This window comes from Chelonia mydas, chromosome 2, assembly GCF_015237465.2.
Source record: "Chelonia mydas isolate rCheMyd1 chromosome 2, rCheMyd1.pri.v2, whole genome shotgun sequence".
Lineage (NCBI taxonomy): Eukaryota > Metazoa > Chordata > Testudines > Cheloniidae > Chelonia > Chelonia mydas.
The window spans coordinates 152614882-152633207 of record NC_057850.1 but is presented as its reverse complement, the minus strand read 5'-3'; the positions used below and the strand labels follow the sequence as shown (position 1 = coordinate 152633207).

Sequence of the window (18326 nt, the reverse complement as noted above, 5' to 3'; positions counted from 1 at the left end):
CGTCTAGTGACTACCTCAGTGGCAATTACAGTCCTTTGTCCCAGGCCACTTCCCATGTGGCTTCAGCATCCTTTTCTGCCCTTACCTCAGGGCCTCAGCTGTGTGCTAATTGGGCTGCAGGTTGAGAACTGCTGAACTAGTCTAACCTCCCGCACATTGCAGGCCACAGAATCTCACCCACCTACTCCTGTAATAGACCCCGAACCTCTGGCTGAGTTACAGAAGTCCTCAAATCATGACTTAAAGACTTCAAGTTACAGAAAATCCATCCAGTATTGATTAAAGAGATGGGTCTACAACTGTTAATTTTTTGCACATCCTTACTAGGTTTAAGTAGTACAGGAATTAGGACACTGCTCATAGTAAGTGGTAGCTTACCCTTCTTTAAGGGATCTTTGTAAATGCCTAACAGCTTAGGGATCAGAATTTCTTTGAAACTTTGATAGAATTCTATCTGGAGATGAAGTAATAGAGGTAAATGGAGAGGTAGCCATGATGGGCCAGGGAGCTGAAGAGAGGGATTTTGTAGTAGGTACAGTCACTTGGGGCCTTTGGAGCCCTGAAGATGTTCTGATGTGTGCGCATGGGCATGGAAGCAGCATGCTGAACAGATGTGAGTAGTACTTGTGACAGATATTGCAGCCCCTGTATTATCTTTGGGGACCATTGTATTACATTTATGAATGGTTTATGTGTGATTCTGTTCTACTTCTGGGGGGAGGGTTACAACAGGTCCCTCAGGAACTAAAAACAGTAGGGGTGACTAAGGTGAGTCACTGAGGCTGTGTCTTCAGTACAATGTATTCCTGGGGAATTTCTGCGCCAAAAAAATAAAAATTCTGTGCATGATATTTTAAAATTCTGCATATTTACTTGTCAAAATAACAATATAATCATGCCAATTTCAATTATTTTGGTAATTTATTTCAAAATACCTGTCAACAAGTATGTCTGCCACAATACAGACAACAAAAAATATTCAGGAAATGTTTTTGTTACAAACAGATTCCTTTCTAGGCATATTAATACAGAACTTGAGTAATAATTCATTAAAACTACGATACAGAAATGTATTTCCCACACCCTTCAGAAGCAGTGCAAAGGCTTTGGGGAGTTAGGGGTAACAGAGGAGCTGAGGGAGAGGTCATTAATTGCTGGGAAGGAAGCTGGGTGTGAACTTGGAGGGTTGTTGGGTATGGGTGGGAGAAGTATGGAACAGGCTTTTTGGGGGTGGAGGAACAATTGTTATGGAATTGGGGAGCCTCCCCCATGCAGACCCTGGCTGGCCCCTAGACTCTCCCATTCAGTCAGGCACATCTGCCCATGTCCCAGCACCCCTACTCCCTTTGCCCCCATGTGTCCCTTCTGCCCTCACTCAGCCACCTCCACCCCCTGTCCCCATGAGTCTCTGCACCCCCACTCAGGGGAGGATATGGAGAGGGCTGCTCCTCCTGTATGGGGTGAGGAACCACACAGCTTTTCTTTTCTTTTTCTTTTGATTTGCATGTATGGTGGATTTGAATTAATTAATACACAGACCACAGATAAAAATAATTTTTATTTGTTATTTGTGTACATGCAGGAAGGGCCAGAGACCTGTAAATCTCAAAATAGTGGGATTATTGAGAGTAGATGCCCCTCTGATTTTTATAGTTGCATTTAATTATTCTGTATTATCATCATACAGAAGAAAAGCAGAAAAAACTACCTTAACTTGAACACACCCTGCACTTCTCATCTGAGGGCTGGTCTGCAGATCATAGAATCATAGAATATCAGGGTTGGAAGGGACCTCAGGAGGTCATCTAGTCCAACCCCCTGCTCAAAGCAGGACCCAACCCTCAACTAAACCATCCCAGCCAGGGCTTTGTCAAGCCTGACCTTAAAAATATCTAAGGAAGGAGATTCCACCACCTCCCTAAGTAACGCATTCCAGTGTTTCACCACCCTCTTAGTGAAAAAGTTTTTCCTAATATCCAACCTAAATCTCCCCCACTGCAATTTGAGACCATTACTCCTTGTTCTGTCATCAGCTACCACTGAGAACAGTCTAGATCCATCCTCTTTGGAACCCCCTTTCAGGTAGTTGAAAGCAGCTATCAAATCCCCCCTCATTCTTCTCTTCCGCAGACTAAACAATCCCAGTTCCCTCAGCCTCTCCTCATAAGTCATGTGTTCCAGTCTCCTAATCATTTTTGTTGCCCTCCGCTGGATGCTTTCTAATTTTTTCACATCCTTCTTGTAGTGTGGGGCCCAAAACTGGTCACAGTACTCCAGATGAGGCCTCACCAATGTTGAATAGAGGGAAATGATCACGTCCCTCGATCTGCTGGCAGTGCCCCTACGTATACATCCCAAAATGCCATTGGCCTTCTTGGCAATAAGGGCACACTGTTGACTCATATCCAGCTTCTCGTCCACTCTAACCCCTAAGTCCTTTTCTGCAGATCTCAGCATTGCTCGTATGAAGATGATGATGGTTGCAGAATGCAATCATACAGTTACTGTATTTAGGGCCTTTTAATCCTCTAGGATCCAGGCATGGAGGGGCTCTGTGTGAATTTCTTGCATCCACATATGAAAGGAGGGTCAGTTGTCTGAGTAGCACCCTGCCTCCCCTTCCTCCAAACCTCAAAGAGACCTACGTATGGGTTCTGGGGTCCATACATAGAAAGAAAAAGGACTACAGGGTGCACATCGTCTCCACCCCCATCCCCTCAAGCCCACTGGAACATACACTCAGGAGTTAATATGGGTAGGAGTTGTATTATCTTTTGATTGGAGTCAACTCTGCACTATGGAACTCCTCCTTAAAGGTGGGCTCCAGGGGCGGCTACCAGGTAGGCTGCTCATCTCTATTGCAGTTGCACTACCACAGATCTCGAGTGGACAGGGCAGTGTGGCTACAATGGAGATAGCTAATGCAGAGAAGGACCTGTGCAGGGATGGCCCTGTGCCTCCAGCACACGATTCTTGGGGGTGTGCAGGATTTGGGGATTGGAATCCCTATCTCTGCCATGGGGGGCAAATCCACAGCCAAATTTAGATAAAACTTCGTCAGAGGAAATTAGTGGAGTTTAGTTCCTCCTAAGGTCCCTCTCAATGTGTTTATCTGCAGGAGGGCACAAATTAGCCCATCATTATTAGGTAAATTAAAAAATATGGCTAGGTCATACTGCAGGTGAAATACAATCATATCTTGCTTTACTGCAGTAACTGGAACCAAAGCTGTGCTTTTGTGCAGAGTATGCAGTGATTAAAGGAGTTCTCAGAAAGTGGCCTTTACATTAATACTTGCAATTCATAGCACGATTAAAAATGCATATGCTATACTGTAGCTCCAAAAATAAAACCAAATACAGTCCAGAAATCAGCGAAAGCAGAAATGGATGTGCAGTGTTTTGAAGTTCCTAGTGTATATTGAATTTACTCTCTGTTAGGCAGAGCAGTCATCACCACTACATTTTAATTCATTTCTTGAAGAGCTTTGTTAAAGTTTTCTAAAGTATCTTTGAAAGATTTCAGTAAGTAAGATCCCAGTTCATTGCCAGTCTCTTGAATGGCTGCGTCATAGCTTCCGAAGAGTGGTGTTGAAGCCTTTATGTCCTCCCGGTTTGCATGAAGTAAAATATTATTAAGTTCCTCTGATACACTCTCATATTTTTGGTGATCAAATTTTGAAAGATAAGCATCATCAATTGGGTAGGTGACATTGTTAGGATAGCAGTCCCTAGGAACTGGGAACTCAATGTATTTCAGCATCGGCAAGTCACTAAAAACATTAAAGAGGCATTTAAGTGCTCGGGATGACAGGGGATTTCCAAGGAACTTGAATTCTTGTAGCTTCCGGCAAGGGATCAAACCCAAAATCAACATATTTACATGAATGTCTTGAATGTTACATTCCTCAAGGATGAGCATCTTCAGAGTATAAGAGCAGTGGCTGAGAAGTTTAAAGAAGGTTGAGGGGTAAAGGTCAGCCACATTGTGCCCACTGAGGTCCAGTACTTCCAGGTGGTTAGAATGGAGGCTATTGGCTAAATAAGCCATGTCAGCATGGTTCAAGGCGCAGTTAGAAACATCCAGTAGCTTCAGAGGGGTTTTCAGTGGGCTGCAGATTTAAATAAAAGGAAAAATATTTACAGCACAAAGTGGTATTAGAAAATTATAAGATTTTTTTTAAAAACTGTGTGAACATTGAAATAGCTGTTCATCATTAATGTAGCCTGTCTGCTCTAATCTTTAATAATTTTGTAATCTAGTTCGATTAACTGAAAGGTATATAACATACATCAAAAATAATGTTTTAAATGGATGCGCTAAACTGATTATATTAATGGTTTCTTTGGTTTACACCAGGGATAAATCTGATCCATTGCATTTATGCTACATGTACATTTCGTATTCCACTATATGTTGGTCTTACATTTCTAATACTTTGTCATAGTAATAGCTAATAATTTGGGCCACTGACGGTGCAGATGGAAAAGCAGAAAAGGAAGGGGATGCTGCATCTGACTTGGCCCTGCAGTTGAACAGGAACGCAGTGGCAGTGCCTCTGACTCCAGCCTTGATTGTCTGCTGAACATACAAGCTTGCCCAAAAGGATGTTGTTCAGCACCCAAGAGCTTCTGGATCAAGAGAGCCAAGGAACCCTGCAAGTGACCCACATCAGGGAGGAGAGCGAGCCATGCTCTGGGTTCATCAAAATACATCTCAGGTACCTCAGTAACACCGAAGAGGTGGCTGTAGTGAGACCTGAGGACATGGTGGGTGTTCTCAAGAGGTAAGTCCAATGTAAGAGCCTTCAAAGGGGTTACCAGCCTTTGGGGAAAGGATACCACTTGAATCTGAGCCCAGAGTTGAAGTGGGCAACAACCTCCACCCGAAAGCACTGACGTGGGTACTGTGAGGATTGTCCTTTTCTGTGGGTCTGTATAGCACCTAGCACAATGAAGCTTCTAGGAGAGGCCACATTGCATGTTGAACAGTAACCAGCTCTGGCTATGGGACTTCTAATAATGTGCCTGTCACTGTGAAGAGACAGCTTGGAAGTATTTGGTTCTTCTCTTGTATAAATGTCTGTGTGTGCACCTACTGCTAGCATTTGTCAGGTCAGGTATGCAAGGCTCGCTGCTAGTACCACATAACCTAGAACAACCTGATATGGGTCAGCAGCTCTCTGACTAAATTGGGAATGCTGCCACTCTCTGAGTGATGGGGGGTATGCCTAGCACCCACTGGACTGAAAAACAATGTGCACAAAGGAATAACTACATCTGGCACTGCTACCTTGCAGCTAGTTCTTGGTTGAACAAAGGCTAGAGGAGAAAACCCGGAATCTAATCTGCTGTGTAAAAAATGTCAAGCAGTTGGCACTGCAACTCAGCTTTGCCCTCTGACATCTCCTGCAGCTGTGCTCACTTCCAAACATCTTGGTCTCCAAGCCTTTGGTCCCAGTCAGTACCACAGAGAGAGGGGCTTTGGTCTTAAGGCAAGCTTCTGCCCCCATATTTTTTTTCTGCCAACGTATATGTACTGAAGGTTCGAGTATGGTGGTCGCCCTCTTCAAACTTGCTTGTTGGAATGTGAGGATAATGTGCACTGGTATGTTAAGTGAACTAGAGGAGGTCAATGACTTAGAAAGACCACCATCATTGACAGAGAGCTGGACATGCTTGACATCAATGAAGAATTTGAACGCAGGGTGGGGTTTGCAGTCAAAAACTCATTAACGCCCAGAGCTGAATGTCCTGTTGAAACATCAGAACCTTTCCTATCACCAAGGCTCTCTACCACAGGTGGCTTTTCCGGCATCATCAGTACATATCCCCCAACACTTTCCTCCACCTCTGAAGAGAAGGACCTATTCTATCAGTAACTCAGCAGCAGCATCAGTAAGCTACCATCAGGTGAGCAACTATTTGCTGGAAGACTTCAGTATAACAGCTGCCCTGGATCACGAGATGTGACTGCTATGCATTGGTCACAGTGGAGTGGGAAAAACAAATGACAATGGGATTACTGGAGCTCTGCACCCACTGAGGACTGTGCATTACCAACACCTACTTCCAAGGTGGTCACTGCTGAAAGGTCTTGTGGAGTCACCTGTCACAGAGTTTGGGGTGCAATCTAGAGCAGTGAGGGGTTGTATCACCACTTGCCCTACAATCCTGGGTGCCTTACAGTGCTTTGCTATTGTAGCCAAACCTGGGACACTCACAACCAGTTTACAAGCGTGCAGGTCATACCCACAGTGTCTGTGCTAGACAGCCCTAGTTCAGCAACCCCAGCAGCCTGTCTATAGCCCCACAGCCCCACTCTGGCTTCCACCAGCCTTGGTTACTGTTTGCAGGGTAACCCCAACACCATAGGTGGTGACTCCATGGATGCTCCAGGGCTGGAGCACCCATGGAAAAAAATTAGCGGGTGCTTAGCACTCACTGGCAGACAAGCTCTCCTCCCTGACTCCCGCCTGCCTGCAGCCCCTGCTGATCAACCCTTCCCCCTCCCTCCCGGCGCCTCCTATGTGCTGTGGAACAGCTGTTCAGCAGCGTACAGAAGGTGCTGGGAGGGAGCGGGAGGAGTGGGGACAGGATGCGCTCAGAGGAAGGGGCAGAATGGGGTGGGGAAGGGGTGGGGCAGGAGCAGGGACAGGAATAGGCAGGGTTGGGCCTTGGGGGAAGTGTGGAGTGGGGACAGGGTCTGGGGCTGAGTGGGGGTTGAGCACCCCTGGGGAAAATAGAAGCCAGTGCCTGTGCTCAACACACTCCCAGTCCCAAATTTTCCCCAAACTGTGCACTTTGCAATGTCCAGTCCTCTCCTGGACAGTTCAGAGAAATAATAAGTTTCGTTTGTTCTTCTAAAGACACAAAAGCACATCACTGCTTATTAACTTAACTGCAGTAAATACACCCTTCCCTTTAAACACAGCACTGAGTCGGTTTATAGTAAAAATAAAACAGATGTATTAACATTAGGACATAGATTAAATGATGCCAAGTAAAATGAATAAAGTTAGAACGGGTTACAAGCACATACAAGTGAAAACACACATCTAAAAGTCTAAAACTTAATCTAGCAAAGCACAGGCTTTGTTCAAGATAATTTCTCACCTATATTCCAGAGACTTCAACCTCACCGTGGTTGAAGGACCCATCTGTCTCAGCTTGCAAGAGCTCAGTTCCCTTGTATCTGTCTAATGATGGATGGCAAAGATGGCTTCTGTCTTCCAAAGCTCAATGACCTTGTTTCAAGAGGCAGGATGACCTCTTGCTGATTTTGCCATCCCCCTGTATGTGACTACATCCCCCAGGTAGGGGAATACAGATAGGGAACACATCTTGAAGAACCCCCAGTTATGGGTAGATACCCTCTCCTCCTTCAAGTGCTGGTCCCTGTGGTGTATTCCACATGTGGGTGACTGGTAAGCAGTAGTCAAATTGGAGCAGGCATGAAGATGCAGTTGGTATGTTGGGTATGAGGATGCAGTCTGTAATACTGCTGTCCCAACGCTGCATCGGCAGAAGAGGTCTGGACTAATGCTTCATGAAAGTATGGCTGGAACTGCAGGTTGTTGCCTTACAAATGTCCAGTATAGGTACTTCCTGAAGAGATGCTATTGAAGTTGCCTGTGCTCTAGTGGAGTGAGCCCTCAACCTGTCATGGGGGAGGAAAACATGCCAACTGATGAAGAGTGATACATCCAGAGATCCACTTAAAGAGTCTCTGAGCAGACAAAACTAGTCCCCATGAACACTGCTGTAGAGACAAATAGTTTAGGCCTTTTCTTAATTGGTTTTGTTCTAGAGCCTATCAGATGTCGAGGGAATGAAGTCTTCTCATGCTTCCAACGAGGAGAGAGAGGTTTTGGGAAGAATACTGGTAAGTGAATAGATTGATTTATGTGACACTCGGAAATTACCTTAGGGATGAATTTTGGTTGAAGGTGAAATGTGATATACAGTGAATTGGCCAGGAGTGCTCTCAGCTCACTCACCCTCCTGGCTAATATAATGGTGATGAGGAAGGCGCCCTTCATGCAGAGGCAATCACATCGAGCAAGTGGCTAACAGTTCAAAGGGTGGCCTGGTAAGTATTGCATGTATGGGATTGAGGTCCCATTGCAGTGTTGGTTTCATTACTGACGGGAAGGTCCTATTGAGACCCGTCAGGAAGCTATTTGTTATCAGGTGAGTAAAAATTGGCTAGCCCTGTACCAGAGAATGGAAGGCACTGACTGCTGCTAGGTGGACCCATAGCGAGCTAATGAAAAGTCTCAATGTCTTGAGGGTGGGGAGGTACAGAAGTCTAAAATAGCAGGAATACCTGCTGATTTGGGGGATAACTGACTCTTGTTGCACCCAGGTAGAGAAATACTCCCATTAGCTAGATGGCATTTGCTGGTGGAGACTTTTCTGCTATGATTGAGGTTAGTTCAAACAGTCTCTGAATGTGAATGCTCTAGAGCTGACCTGACACCCATCCAAAATACCAGGCCATGAGGCGCAGAGTCTGAGTTGGGATGTCTGATCTGGGAAGATTCAGATACTAATGGGAGGATGGGCTGATATTCATAAGAGGTCCAGAAACCTGAACTATCTGGGCCAATTGGGTGCAATGAGACTGACTTGAGCTTTGTTGGGATGAATCTTTTACAGTGGATTGGAGGACAGGCCGTACCTCAGGTGGCCTGTCCAGGACTGCAGAAGGGCATCAGCTTTGGAATCCCAACTTATTGCTGTTCTGGAGCGTTACAGATTGAACTTCTTGTTTGTCTGGGAGGCAAACAGCTCCCAGGATGGCTTTCTCCACTGAGTGAACATTTCATTCAGGACTGAATTGTGTCAGGGCCAGGGCATGAGTGGCCTGGCTTACAGGAGTGAGCATCAAGCATGGGCTGAGCAGCCAGGAGCCAATTACTAGGACTCAGGTCAGGTTGGAATGCCAGGAGATCAGAACTGAAGGAAACTGTAGGGCAGGGATGAAGAATCAGTCACCAGGAATCAGGCCAAGTCAGGATGCCAGAAGGTCTGGATCGGGTGACAGAATCAAAAGGCAGGAACCAGAAGGCAGTTACCAAGAGTCAGGCCGAGTCAGGATACCAGGAGGTCGGGATCAGAAGACAAAAAGGTAAACACCAAGCAAGCTGTCTGTGGCAGGGTGGAGCTCAGTTGTACAGACAACTTCCTGTTTGCTCTTCTGGCCTAAATAGGGGCTTGATGAGATTTAAAGCTCTCCCAATCAGAGTGGAGGGGTGGTGCTTGTGCTGCTGTCTGTGAGCTGCCAGGTGGAAGATTGGAGTGTGATCATAGGCGCTGGCTTCTAATTTTCCCCAGAGTTGCTCAACTCCTGCTCCGCCTCAGGCCCTGCCCCCACATGCCCCCTTCCCCCAAGCTCCCACCCCTGCCCTGTCTCTTCCCACCCATGCTTCACCCCAGCCCCACCCCCACTCCACCCCTTCCCCCAAGGCCCCACCCCACCCTGCCCCACCTCTTCCTGCTGCCTCCCCGGAGCGCGCCCCATCCCCGCTCCTCCCCCTCCCTTCCAACACCTCCTGCATGCCACTGAACAGCTCTTATGCAGTGTGCAGGAGGTGCTGGGAGGGAGAGGGAGGAGTTGATCAGTGGGGGCCCCAGGTAGGCGGGAGTGGGGAGGAGGGAAGGAGCACCCATGGAGTCAGCACCTATGAGTGTGGTGACCCCTAGAATCCTAATGAACCCCAGGGGTGTTCTCTGGTGCTATGGGTCCAGGATTCTAGGGTTGATTTTCTTAGAAGGCTTGTATTTGGGCAGGAGCATGAAAGTTTTCTGCTAGTTCCCACATACACTCCTCAGGGCCATAGCCTTCCCAGTTAATCAGGTGTAAAAGTTTACCCCACTGGCATTCGGAATCCAAGATCTCATGTGTGACATATTCCTCAAGGCCTTGTGCATGAAGCGGTTGGGTCCTGTGGGGAGCTGAATTTTTGGTATATGGGTTTAGGATCGATATATGGAATTCTGCGTGGATTTTGAGAGATTGGGGTAAGTGTAGTTCAACAGTGACCAGGTTAACTTGGCAACAGATTCAATAACAGCAAGGAACTTACACATAGATCTGTTCATGCTGAGGTGCTCTGTCAAGGGCCACACTTTTTGTCCCACTGAACATGGGTTCCTAGTTGCCAATATTGGTTTGCATGTTGCTTGTAGTTGGCTTTCACTTTTTCCAGGTTTCCCCTTACTTCTTTCTGGATTTGATGAATTCTCTGCACTAAGTCCAAGGTGGGTGGGTTAGAAGAGGCTCATAGGTAGCTGTGGTTCCCATAGCTGGTAAAGAAAGGGGCTTTTACCTATGGAGGCGCGATCTGCGTTATTGTATGCAAACTCTATGTCTCTATGTAGGGTAATAGCAAGGACCAGTCATCTTGGTGGTGATTAATGTAACAATCTAAAATCTGACTGACCCTTTCTGTCTGTCCACTGGACTGAGGTTGGTAGGCAGAAGCGCAGCTGGACCCGCAGGAGACGCAAGGCCTTGTGCCAGAATCAGGCTGTAAATTGTGACCCTTTATTGGAAGTGACTTGATCCAGTAGGCCATGGAGATGGACCACATGGCTAATCCATAGCTGGGCTGTCTCTTCAGCAGAGGGTAGACCAGTGCAGGACATGAAGTGGGCCATTTTGGTGGTCTGCCACCATCAAGATTATTGTAAACCTGTTAAGACTCTGGGAGCTCCACAAGAAAATCCAATGCAATAGCAGCCTAATAGAGTCAGGACAGGGTGTCTAGAGGTTGAAGTAGAGTGCAGAGCATGTGATGTGGTGTTCTGGCTCTAGCACACATACTGCAGGACATGATGAAGGACTGTTTTATGGTGTGCATTCGCTGAGCTTTAAAGTAAGTCAAGTGTTCTTCCATTGGGGTGGGGGAGTTGTGATATAGCTCTAAGGCTGACACTCTTGCCTGACCCGGGGGAATGTAAATGCAGTTATTCACAAACATGATCCCATACCGGATATCGTGTGGTTCCCTGTCGATGGCAGCTGGTTTGTCAGGCAGAATTTTTGCGGCAGAGAAAGGTCAGAACCAGACAATAGGCACAGCGGTCTGTGACAGGGTGGAGCCCAGTTGTATGAACAACTCCCTGTTTCCTTCTCTGGCTTAAATAAGGGCTGTGGCCCAGTGAGGAGCCTTGGACCTCTCCCAATCAAGAGTAGAGGGGCAGGGTTTATGCCCCAGGTGGGCTTCATGAACGCTGGTCCCAGCTGCTGTGAAACGGCTGCATGATGGTCTGGGGTGTGATGACTTGCAGCACATCTGTGGTTCCAGGGTTCAAAACCCATGGGGCCTGACAGTACCGTCAAAGCCCAAAAAGTCTATACTATGTATATGAAACACATCTTACCTATATGGGATGGAATTTCCCTCTGATATGATCCCTCAGTGTTATGCTGCTTCACTGCTTTTTTGGCAGCATAAAGGCCACAGTGAAACAGAAATGTTAATGAATGAGGGCTACAAAGTGGTGCAGATTTTCTCAATTTTCAATTAAAAAAAAAGATAGTGGCCCATATTTTCAAAACTAGGAGCCTAAAGTTAGGCTCCTAAGTCCCTATTTAGATGCCTAAGGGTGGGGTTTTTCAGAAGTGCCTTAGGGTATGCAAACACTGCAACAACAAAAAATTTGGGGTCAGGAAGGAATTTTCCTCCAGGGCAGATTGGAAGAGGCCCTGGAGGTTTTTCGCCTTCCTCTGTAGCATGGGGCACGGGTCACTTGCTGGAGGATTCTCTGCTCCTTGAAGTCTTTAAACTACGATTTGAGGACTTCAATAGCACAGATATAGGTGTGAGGTTTTTTTGCAGGAGTGGTGGGTGAAATTCTGTGGCCTGCGTTGTGCAGGAGGTCAGACTAGATGATCATAATGGTCCCTTCTGACCTAAATATCTATGAATCTATCTATGAATCCCACGGCAACAAGTCTCAGAGCCCATGTCAACTGACTCAGGTTTGCAGGGCTCACGCTAAAGGGCTAAACATAGCGCAGATGTTCTCGCTTAGGCTGGAGCCTGGGCTCTGAGACTCACTCTCCTTGCTGTGTTTCAGAGACTGAGCTCCAGCCTGAGTTGGAATGTCTACATGGCACAAGGGACTGGAGCGTAGATGGTTTTGCCTAGCGGTCACAGCTGGGCTGTGGGCCACACATTATCTCACTGACATTAGAATAGTTCAGCATGTCACTAAGTTATTTGCTCCACTGTAAAATTAGCTCTTTAAAGAGAACACAAAAAACTGTTGTTTCAGGTCATTCAAAAATAACAGTGCTTTTTATTGACGCCTTTTTCCCCTGACATTGAGAATTACTGGATTTTTCTGTGTATTCAGTGTGGCTAGTTGTGTTAACCCAAATTCCAGTTTAGATATAGCATTGGATCTCCCAGGCCTTAAGATACACAGACCCATTGAGAAGCAGTAGATGGTATCAGACTACATCGTAGGGCTTGTCTCCACTTACCGGTGGATCAACACTGCGGCGATCGATCCACCGGGGGGTCAATTTAACGGATCTAGTGAAGACCCACTAAATCAACCGCCGATGGCTCTCCCGTCGACTCTGGTACTCCACCAGAACAAGAAGCATAAGGTAAGTTGATGGGAGAGTTTCTCCTGTCAACCCAGCGCAGTGTAGACATGGCAATAAGTCGACCTAAAGTACGTCGACTCCAGCTACGTTATTCACATAGCTGGAGTTGCGTAACTTAGGTCGACTTAACCCCATAGTGTAGAGCTGCCCTTAGTATCCCTCTCGCCACATAAAAGCACCGTAGACATGGGATTGTAGGAAATTTACAGTCTGGTTTCTGCAGGTGAGTTAGTCATCATTAGCTTATTGTCTAATCAGTATTCCTGATGGCGTGCTGCAAACATCTCCATGGACTTCCCAATGAAAATATTTCCATTATTCACCCCACCCCTTTTTGTTAGCCTTGGCAGCCTTTAATTCAGTGCCACTGCACTGACGAGTGGCTCATCACACTTTCAGTCACACTGTTGGGAACAACTTACCTGAGCAGTTTCCGTATTTTTCCTGTGAGGGTAGAAAATGCCAGGCTCAGCTCAGTCAGCTGCGTCATTTGGCTCATCTTTTCTCCAATAGTCATAAGAATTGGTTCATCCTCGGCTGTAAACCGCTGCACATTGAATGCTCTGGCCGGCAGGGTAAGCGATGTCAGTAGAGGAAAGTGGATGTTATTAAACAGCACTTCCAAGTGCTCCATTTCCAAACGAATATTGTGAACCACTTCAAGTTTGCGCAGTGAAGAGGGATCTGTGAGCTTTATGATGTAGAAAAGCTTTCGTAAAGTGAGACTGTCAGCTCTGAATGCCACACAACGAATCTTTAGTGGACAGTGGCATCTCATCAGTAAGGCTTGGACCACAAGTTCATAGTTCCGCTCTGTAACAAACAGGTCAATGAGAACATCAATAGCGATATCAAAGATACATGGATTGAACTGCAGCCTTTGCATTTCAACAAGCAGCTCAAAAGAGAGCTTTGATAGTAGCTCTGTCCTGGCCCACCTTCCCAGAGTCTTCTTACACTTGCAGAGCTGAACTTCAACATCTTTTATGCCTGTCAGGTCCACCACTTTCAGTCTCTTTGAGTATGGAGAAGAGCAATTCAACACGTAATCTCTCAGCCCAACTAGACAACTTTCCAAACAAACACAGCATGCTCTGCTGCTGATGTCTTCCTGGTAATCCACTGTTGTCCCTAACAGTTTTCCTATATTAAAGTCTGCCAGGGGCCAGTTTTCCACCAGGTCATGAATCACTTCCCCCTGCTCCAGTAAATAACTAGCTTTAAAAAGAAGAGGAAAAAGGTTATGTGCAACACTGCTGAGATTTTTCCTGGCAAGTTGCGCATTCGATACCAAAGCCTCAGCACTAATGAACCGCAGCGATTTCATTGTTGCCTTTGATTTCTTTCCGGCATTGAGGGTGGCTTCTGTGTTTAACTAAGGTTCTGGTTGCTTATCATTCTTTATTTTTAGCTGCAGCTGCTGTCTGGTACTCAGTGAAATGTCTTTGGGAAGGTAAAGTGAGTAGTCACATGCTGAGCCCTGACTTCTATTTTGGTACTAGAGACAGTCTGCACAAGTCACATGTTTTGATTCATTAATTCAGGGACCATTTTGTTTATTTAACCTTCATTTTTGTAATAAAGGTTAGTTTTTGATAAGTGCCGGCTAGCATCAAACAGGGCTGGCAGAGCTGTGAAAAGTACATGTACATAGGAATAGTTCTCTATCTGCCATTAACCATTTTATTGTTTTCAGATTTTTTTTTAAATAAAAACACTTTCACTTTTTCTTGAAAGGTGATTAAACTAATTTAGATTTTAAGAAATATTAAATGTTAGCTTGCAGTGTTTACCACTAACTGGAGTTTCCAAAGGTCTCCACTTTTTGGATTCCAAGCAATGTGGACCTGAAACCCTTTAGACAGCAGGCCGAAGGTAGGACTATGTGCATTTGATACATGCACCTTAAGGCATCATGCCTCTGTTGATGAAGAGAGGTACATTGCTCCAGATTCTTTGGTTCCTGACTAGAGCAGCTACTCCAAAATCAAGCAGGGATGCAGAATGTGGATCTGTGGGGGCAATCTTTTTAAGAACTCCAGTTACTGAGAAGTGTTCTCTCCATGCAGAATATACATCCCCACTTCTGGGGTCCATTCCTGCAATGTATTGCGTGCTCCTGCAAGACATCAAGTCTGAGGCTGTTCAGCATCTTGCAGGATTAGCTGGGCATACAGAACCTAAGGGCTAGAGTAGAGATACTCAATAGGTGGCCCGCGGGCCAAATGTGGCCCATGAAGGCATCCTGTGTGACCTGCCAGCTCACCTTAAAAATGTTTATAATTAAATTCACAAACCGCGATTCGCTGCCTATCATTTGCCTATGACTTCCTTTGTAACTGGCAGTGCTTAATTTGTAACGAAAGAGGGTCCGTTGTTGCTATAGATGAAACGTTGATGAAAACAATGCAAGAATTCCTAAACAATATGACTGAAAATTTTAAAATGTGATTTGAGAATTTTAACATTCGAAAGGATTTGCTTTTATTTTTGTGATCCATTTGTTGTCTCTGCCAATGGACCTTGCCCTTCTGAAGCAAACATCATTTTTGATTCAACTGAGGAAGGTGCCTTTCAACTAGAAATAGTAAGGTTTCAGATTTCAGATGTCTTGAAGGCAAAATTCAGAGAAATGGGACTTTGTGATTTCTGGACTCAATATGCTGACCAGTTTCAGGATAGCCAAAATCTACCCATCTATCTTTTAACATGTTCAGATCAACATACCTCTGCGAATCTGGGTTTTCTACCATGAACATTATAAAAACCAAAACCACAATCACCTGACAGATGAGCATCTTCACCAGTGCATGCACCTTGCCCTGACCTCCTACAAACCACTCTTCACAAAGCTTGCTAGAGATCATTGATGATGCCTCTCCCATTAGAGATTGCCACTAACAAGGTGGTCATGTTGATTTATGAACTTTATTAAAAGATAGAAACACTAATACTTATTTCAGAGTAACAGCCGTGTTAGTCTGTATTCGCAAAAAGAAAAGGAGTACTTGTGGCACCTTAGAGACTAACCAATTTATTTGAGCATAAGCTTTCGTGAGCTACAGCTCACTCTGTGAAAAGTTTCAGCCAGACTACGAGTAAAGGCTGCTATGACTCAGCAAGGCATACAAGGGCATGTGACCAGACTACATGACACTGAACTCCATTTTGGTACCTATATTTTTCAACAAACTGGACCGGGAACTTATCTTGAAACAAAGAGTTCCCACCATATGGAAAAGCTCTATAAGGTGAGGAGTGACATCATCTCCTAACCTCACTCCCCTCACAAGAGAACTCCTAAGTAACAAAGACGAAACTGGGGGAACTGCTGGTCCCAGGCTAAAGGGATTTCTAGCCTCTTTATGGAAACTTGGTGGACTGCTTGTATCATCAGTCAGGGTGAGAAATTGCTAATTCAAATCTTATCTACTATATTAGGCTTAGTTTATGGGTTTTTGTTTATTTGCGCAGTAATCTGCTTTGGTCTGGTTGCTATCACTTATAATCACTTAAAATCTACCTTTTGTAGTGAATAAACTTGTTTTAGGTTTTATCTTAACCTATATGTCTTTAAGTGAAGTGTCTGGGAAAATCTCAGCTTGGTTACTACAGGCTTGTTGTGCATAATTTTCCCACATCGAGGGGAAAGCGACCTTTATTAATGACAGGTTTCAGAGTAACAGCTGTGTTAGTCTGTATTCGCAAAAAGAAAAGGAGTACTTGTGGCACCTTAGAGACTAACCAATTTATTTGAGCATAAGCTTGAAGTGAGCTGTAGCTCACGAAAGCTTATGCTCAAATAAATTGGTTAGTCTCTAAGATGCCACAAGTACTCCTTTTCTTTTTGCTATATTAATGAGCTTGCATTGTACAGATCCCTGTGCAGTGCAAGATGGTAGAATACTGGGTTTATACTCCAGGAAGGCTGTAAGGCTGGGGAGCTGGGAAATTGGCTATTGTCTTCTGTCTGTCCTTGAGTGGCTTAGGTAAAGCAGTCAGGTAGCTCAGTTGGGTGTGTGGTGCCACCTGCTATTGTGTTGGGTGATAACAGGGCCTGGAGAAGCTGGCTGAGTCACCAGCAGAGCAGTATGAGCGGGACCAGCACAGCTGAATGGTTGGGGGCAAAGCAGTTCCCATGACTCCCGGGGCTGATAACCCATCACATACAGTTCATAAAATTCCCATCTATTAAAGTTAGTCCTCCAAGACCAATTCATTTTATCCCAATGCTTGATATCTTATTGTTCCATAACAAATGTCATGAGACAACATCCTGGTATCTTGGGGGATTTTTAATATCCTGCAGGCCTGGGTTGCAGAACGCAGAACAGCCCCATCAAATTATCAAAGTGTAGATGGCTGATAACATTAGTTGTAGAGGAGAGTCATTTGGAGGGCCTTGGTTTTTCTGGATAAGTTCAGTGCTCCCTATAACAACAAGCTCTACTGGAAGGTGCTGCTTATTTTGTCCTGTGACGCAAAAATAGTGATGTGACAATAGAAACACCTGCCCCCCCCCTTAATTAAGGGTAAGCTTGGCAGCTGCCCAACATGCCTACAAAAGAGAGTGAGGGGAATGAAACTTTAGTGTCCTGTACTAGGTACCCATATCCAGGTCACAGCATAGGTAAGCACCATAAGTGTGCTACTCCCCTTCCTGTGCAAGCGGGCGAGGTGAAGGATGAATAGAGACCTGGACTTTACCACTCAATGCGCCAGCCAGCATAGCTGAACTGGCAGGGAGGGAGAAGTAATCCGCACCTGGTAAAGAACTGGCACAGATTATTTCCCCCTAGTGCAAAGGGAGAAGCAGGGACTGAATTGTAACTTTCCAAGGAACAGCACAGCTAGATGCTGCCTTTACTCAGGACAGATTACATTGTTACAATGTAGCCCTAAATTGGGGATTGTTGTATTTTTGTCTATTTATCTTTTATTATCTATCTAGGGTCTTACGCCAAGAGGAGAATTTGAGAGCCTTCCAGATACCACTACTCTACACTACGACTAATTTCTTCCCTATTTCCCCTCTGTCACTAATTTATTTATTCATCACCCCCTTGCCTCACACAGCGTGTGAGTCAGTCCTATGAATAATAGGAGTTATAAGTTATAATGCCTCTTGGAAACCCATCAGAATCACAATTTCATCATAAAAGTAAAACAGAAGATTAAAAACCTGATAGATACGGCTCATCAAAGCTTCATGATTTTACAGCAGTCAAATGCTTGGTTGAAAAAAAAGGATCATCACATACAATAAAAATAAATGTAACGGTAGAAATTGTTTTGTTTATTTTTTTTAAAAAAGTATTAAACAAGGGCAGTGTTTAAAGTAACAAAAGTCAAACTGTTTTCAACAAGCCATGAACAATAGTATGTTTTCATATTTGAAAATGGTTACAAATAATTATTTCTATTTTTAATCTCTAGAAACTGCCATATTCTAACAGAAGTCCATGTTTACTCTGATTGCAGGAATTCATGTTGCCTTTGTGGTGTGCTGGAGAAGACACTAATATGTAGATAAAAACAGATCTGCTGTAATGGGCAGTAATAAAATAATATTTACAAAAGTTTCAAGCAGTTTGTATATTTTTCCTTTTGTACAGATATTAGTTCATTTATTAAGGATTTCTACATTTACAGGATTGCACAAAATATAGTAACATCTACAACATCATCATCTGCTATAT

General features: G+C 44.9%; 1 protein-coding gene and 1 long non-coding RNA gene across 3 annotated transcripts in view; one reads left to right on the top strand and one right to left on the bottom strand.

Moving 5' to 3' along the window:
• Positions 1 to 1354: 1354 nt before the first annotated feature.
• LRRC14B (leucine rich repeat containing 14B) lies at positions 1355 to 14074 on the bottom strand. Its single transcript, XM_007058905.4, has 2 exons — positions 13050 to 14074; positions 1355 to 4111 (listed from the first exon to the last, which is right to left on the bottom strand). The coding sequence occupies exons 1-2, from the start codon at positions 13952 to 13954 to the stop codon at positions 3466 to 3468; spliced, it is 1551 nt and encodes a 516-aa protein (XP_007058967.2). The 5' UTR covers positions 13955 to 14074; the 3' UTR covers positions 1355 to 3465.
• LOC122464615 overlaps positions 6866 to 18326 on the top strand; it is a 26220-nt gene continuing 14759 nt past the window's right edge. The window contains exon 1 of one of the 2 annotated variants that reach the window (XR_006288813.1): positions 6866 to 9132. This is a non-coding gene — a long non-coding RNA (uncharacterized LOC122464615). The remainder of the gene's footprint in view (positions 9133 to 18326) is intronic. The other variant, XR_006288812.1, reaches the window with a different exon arrangement.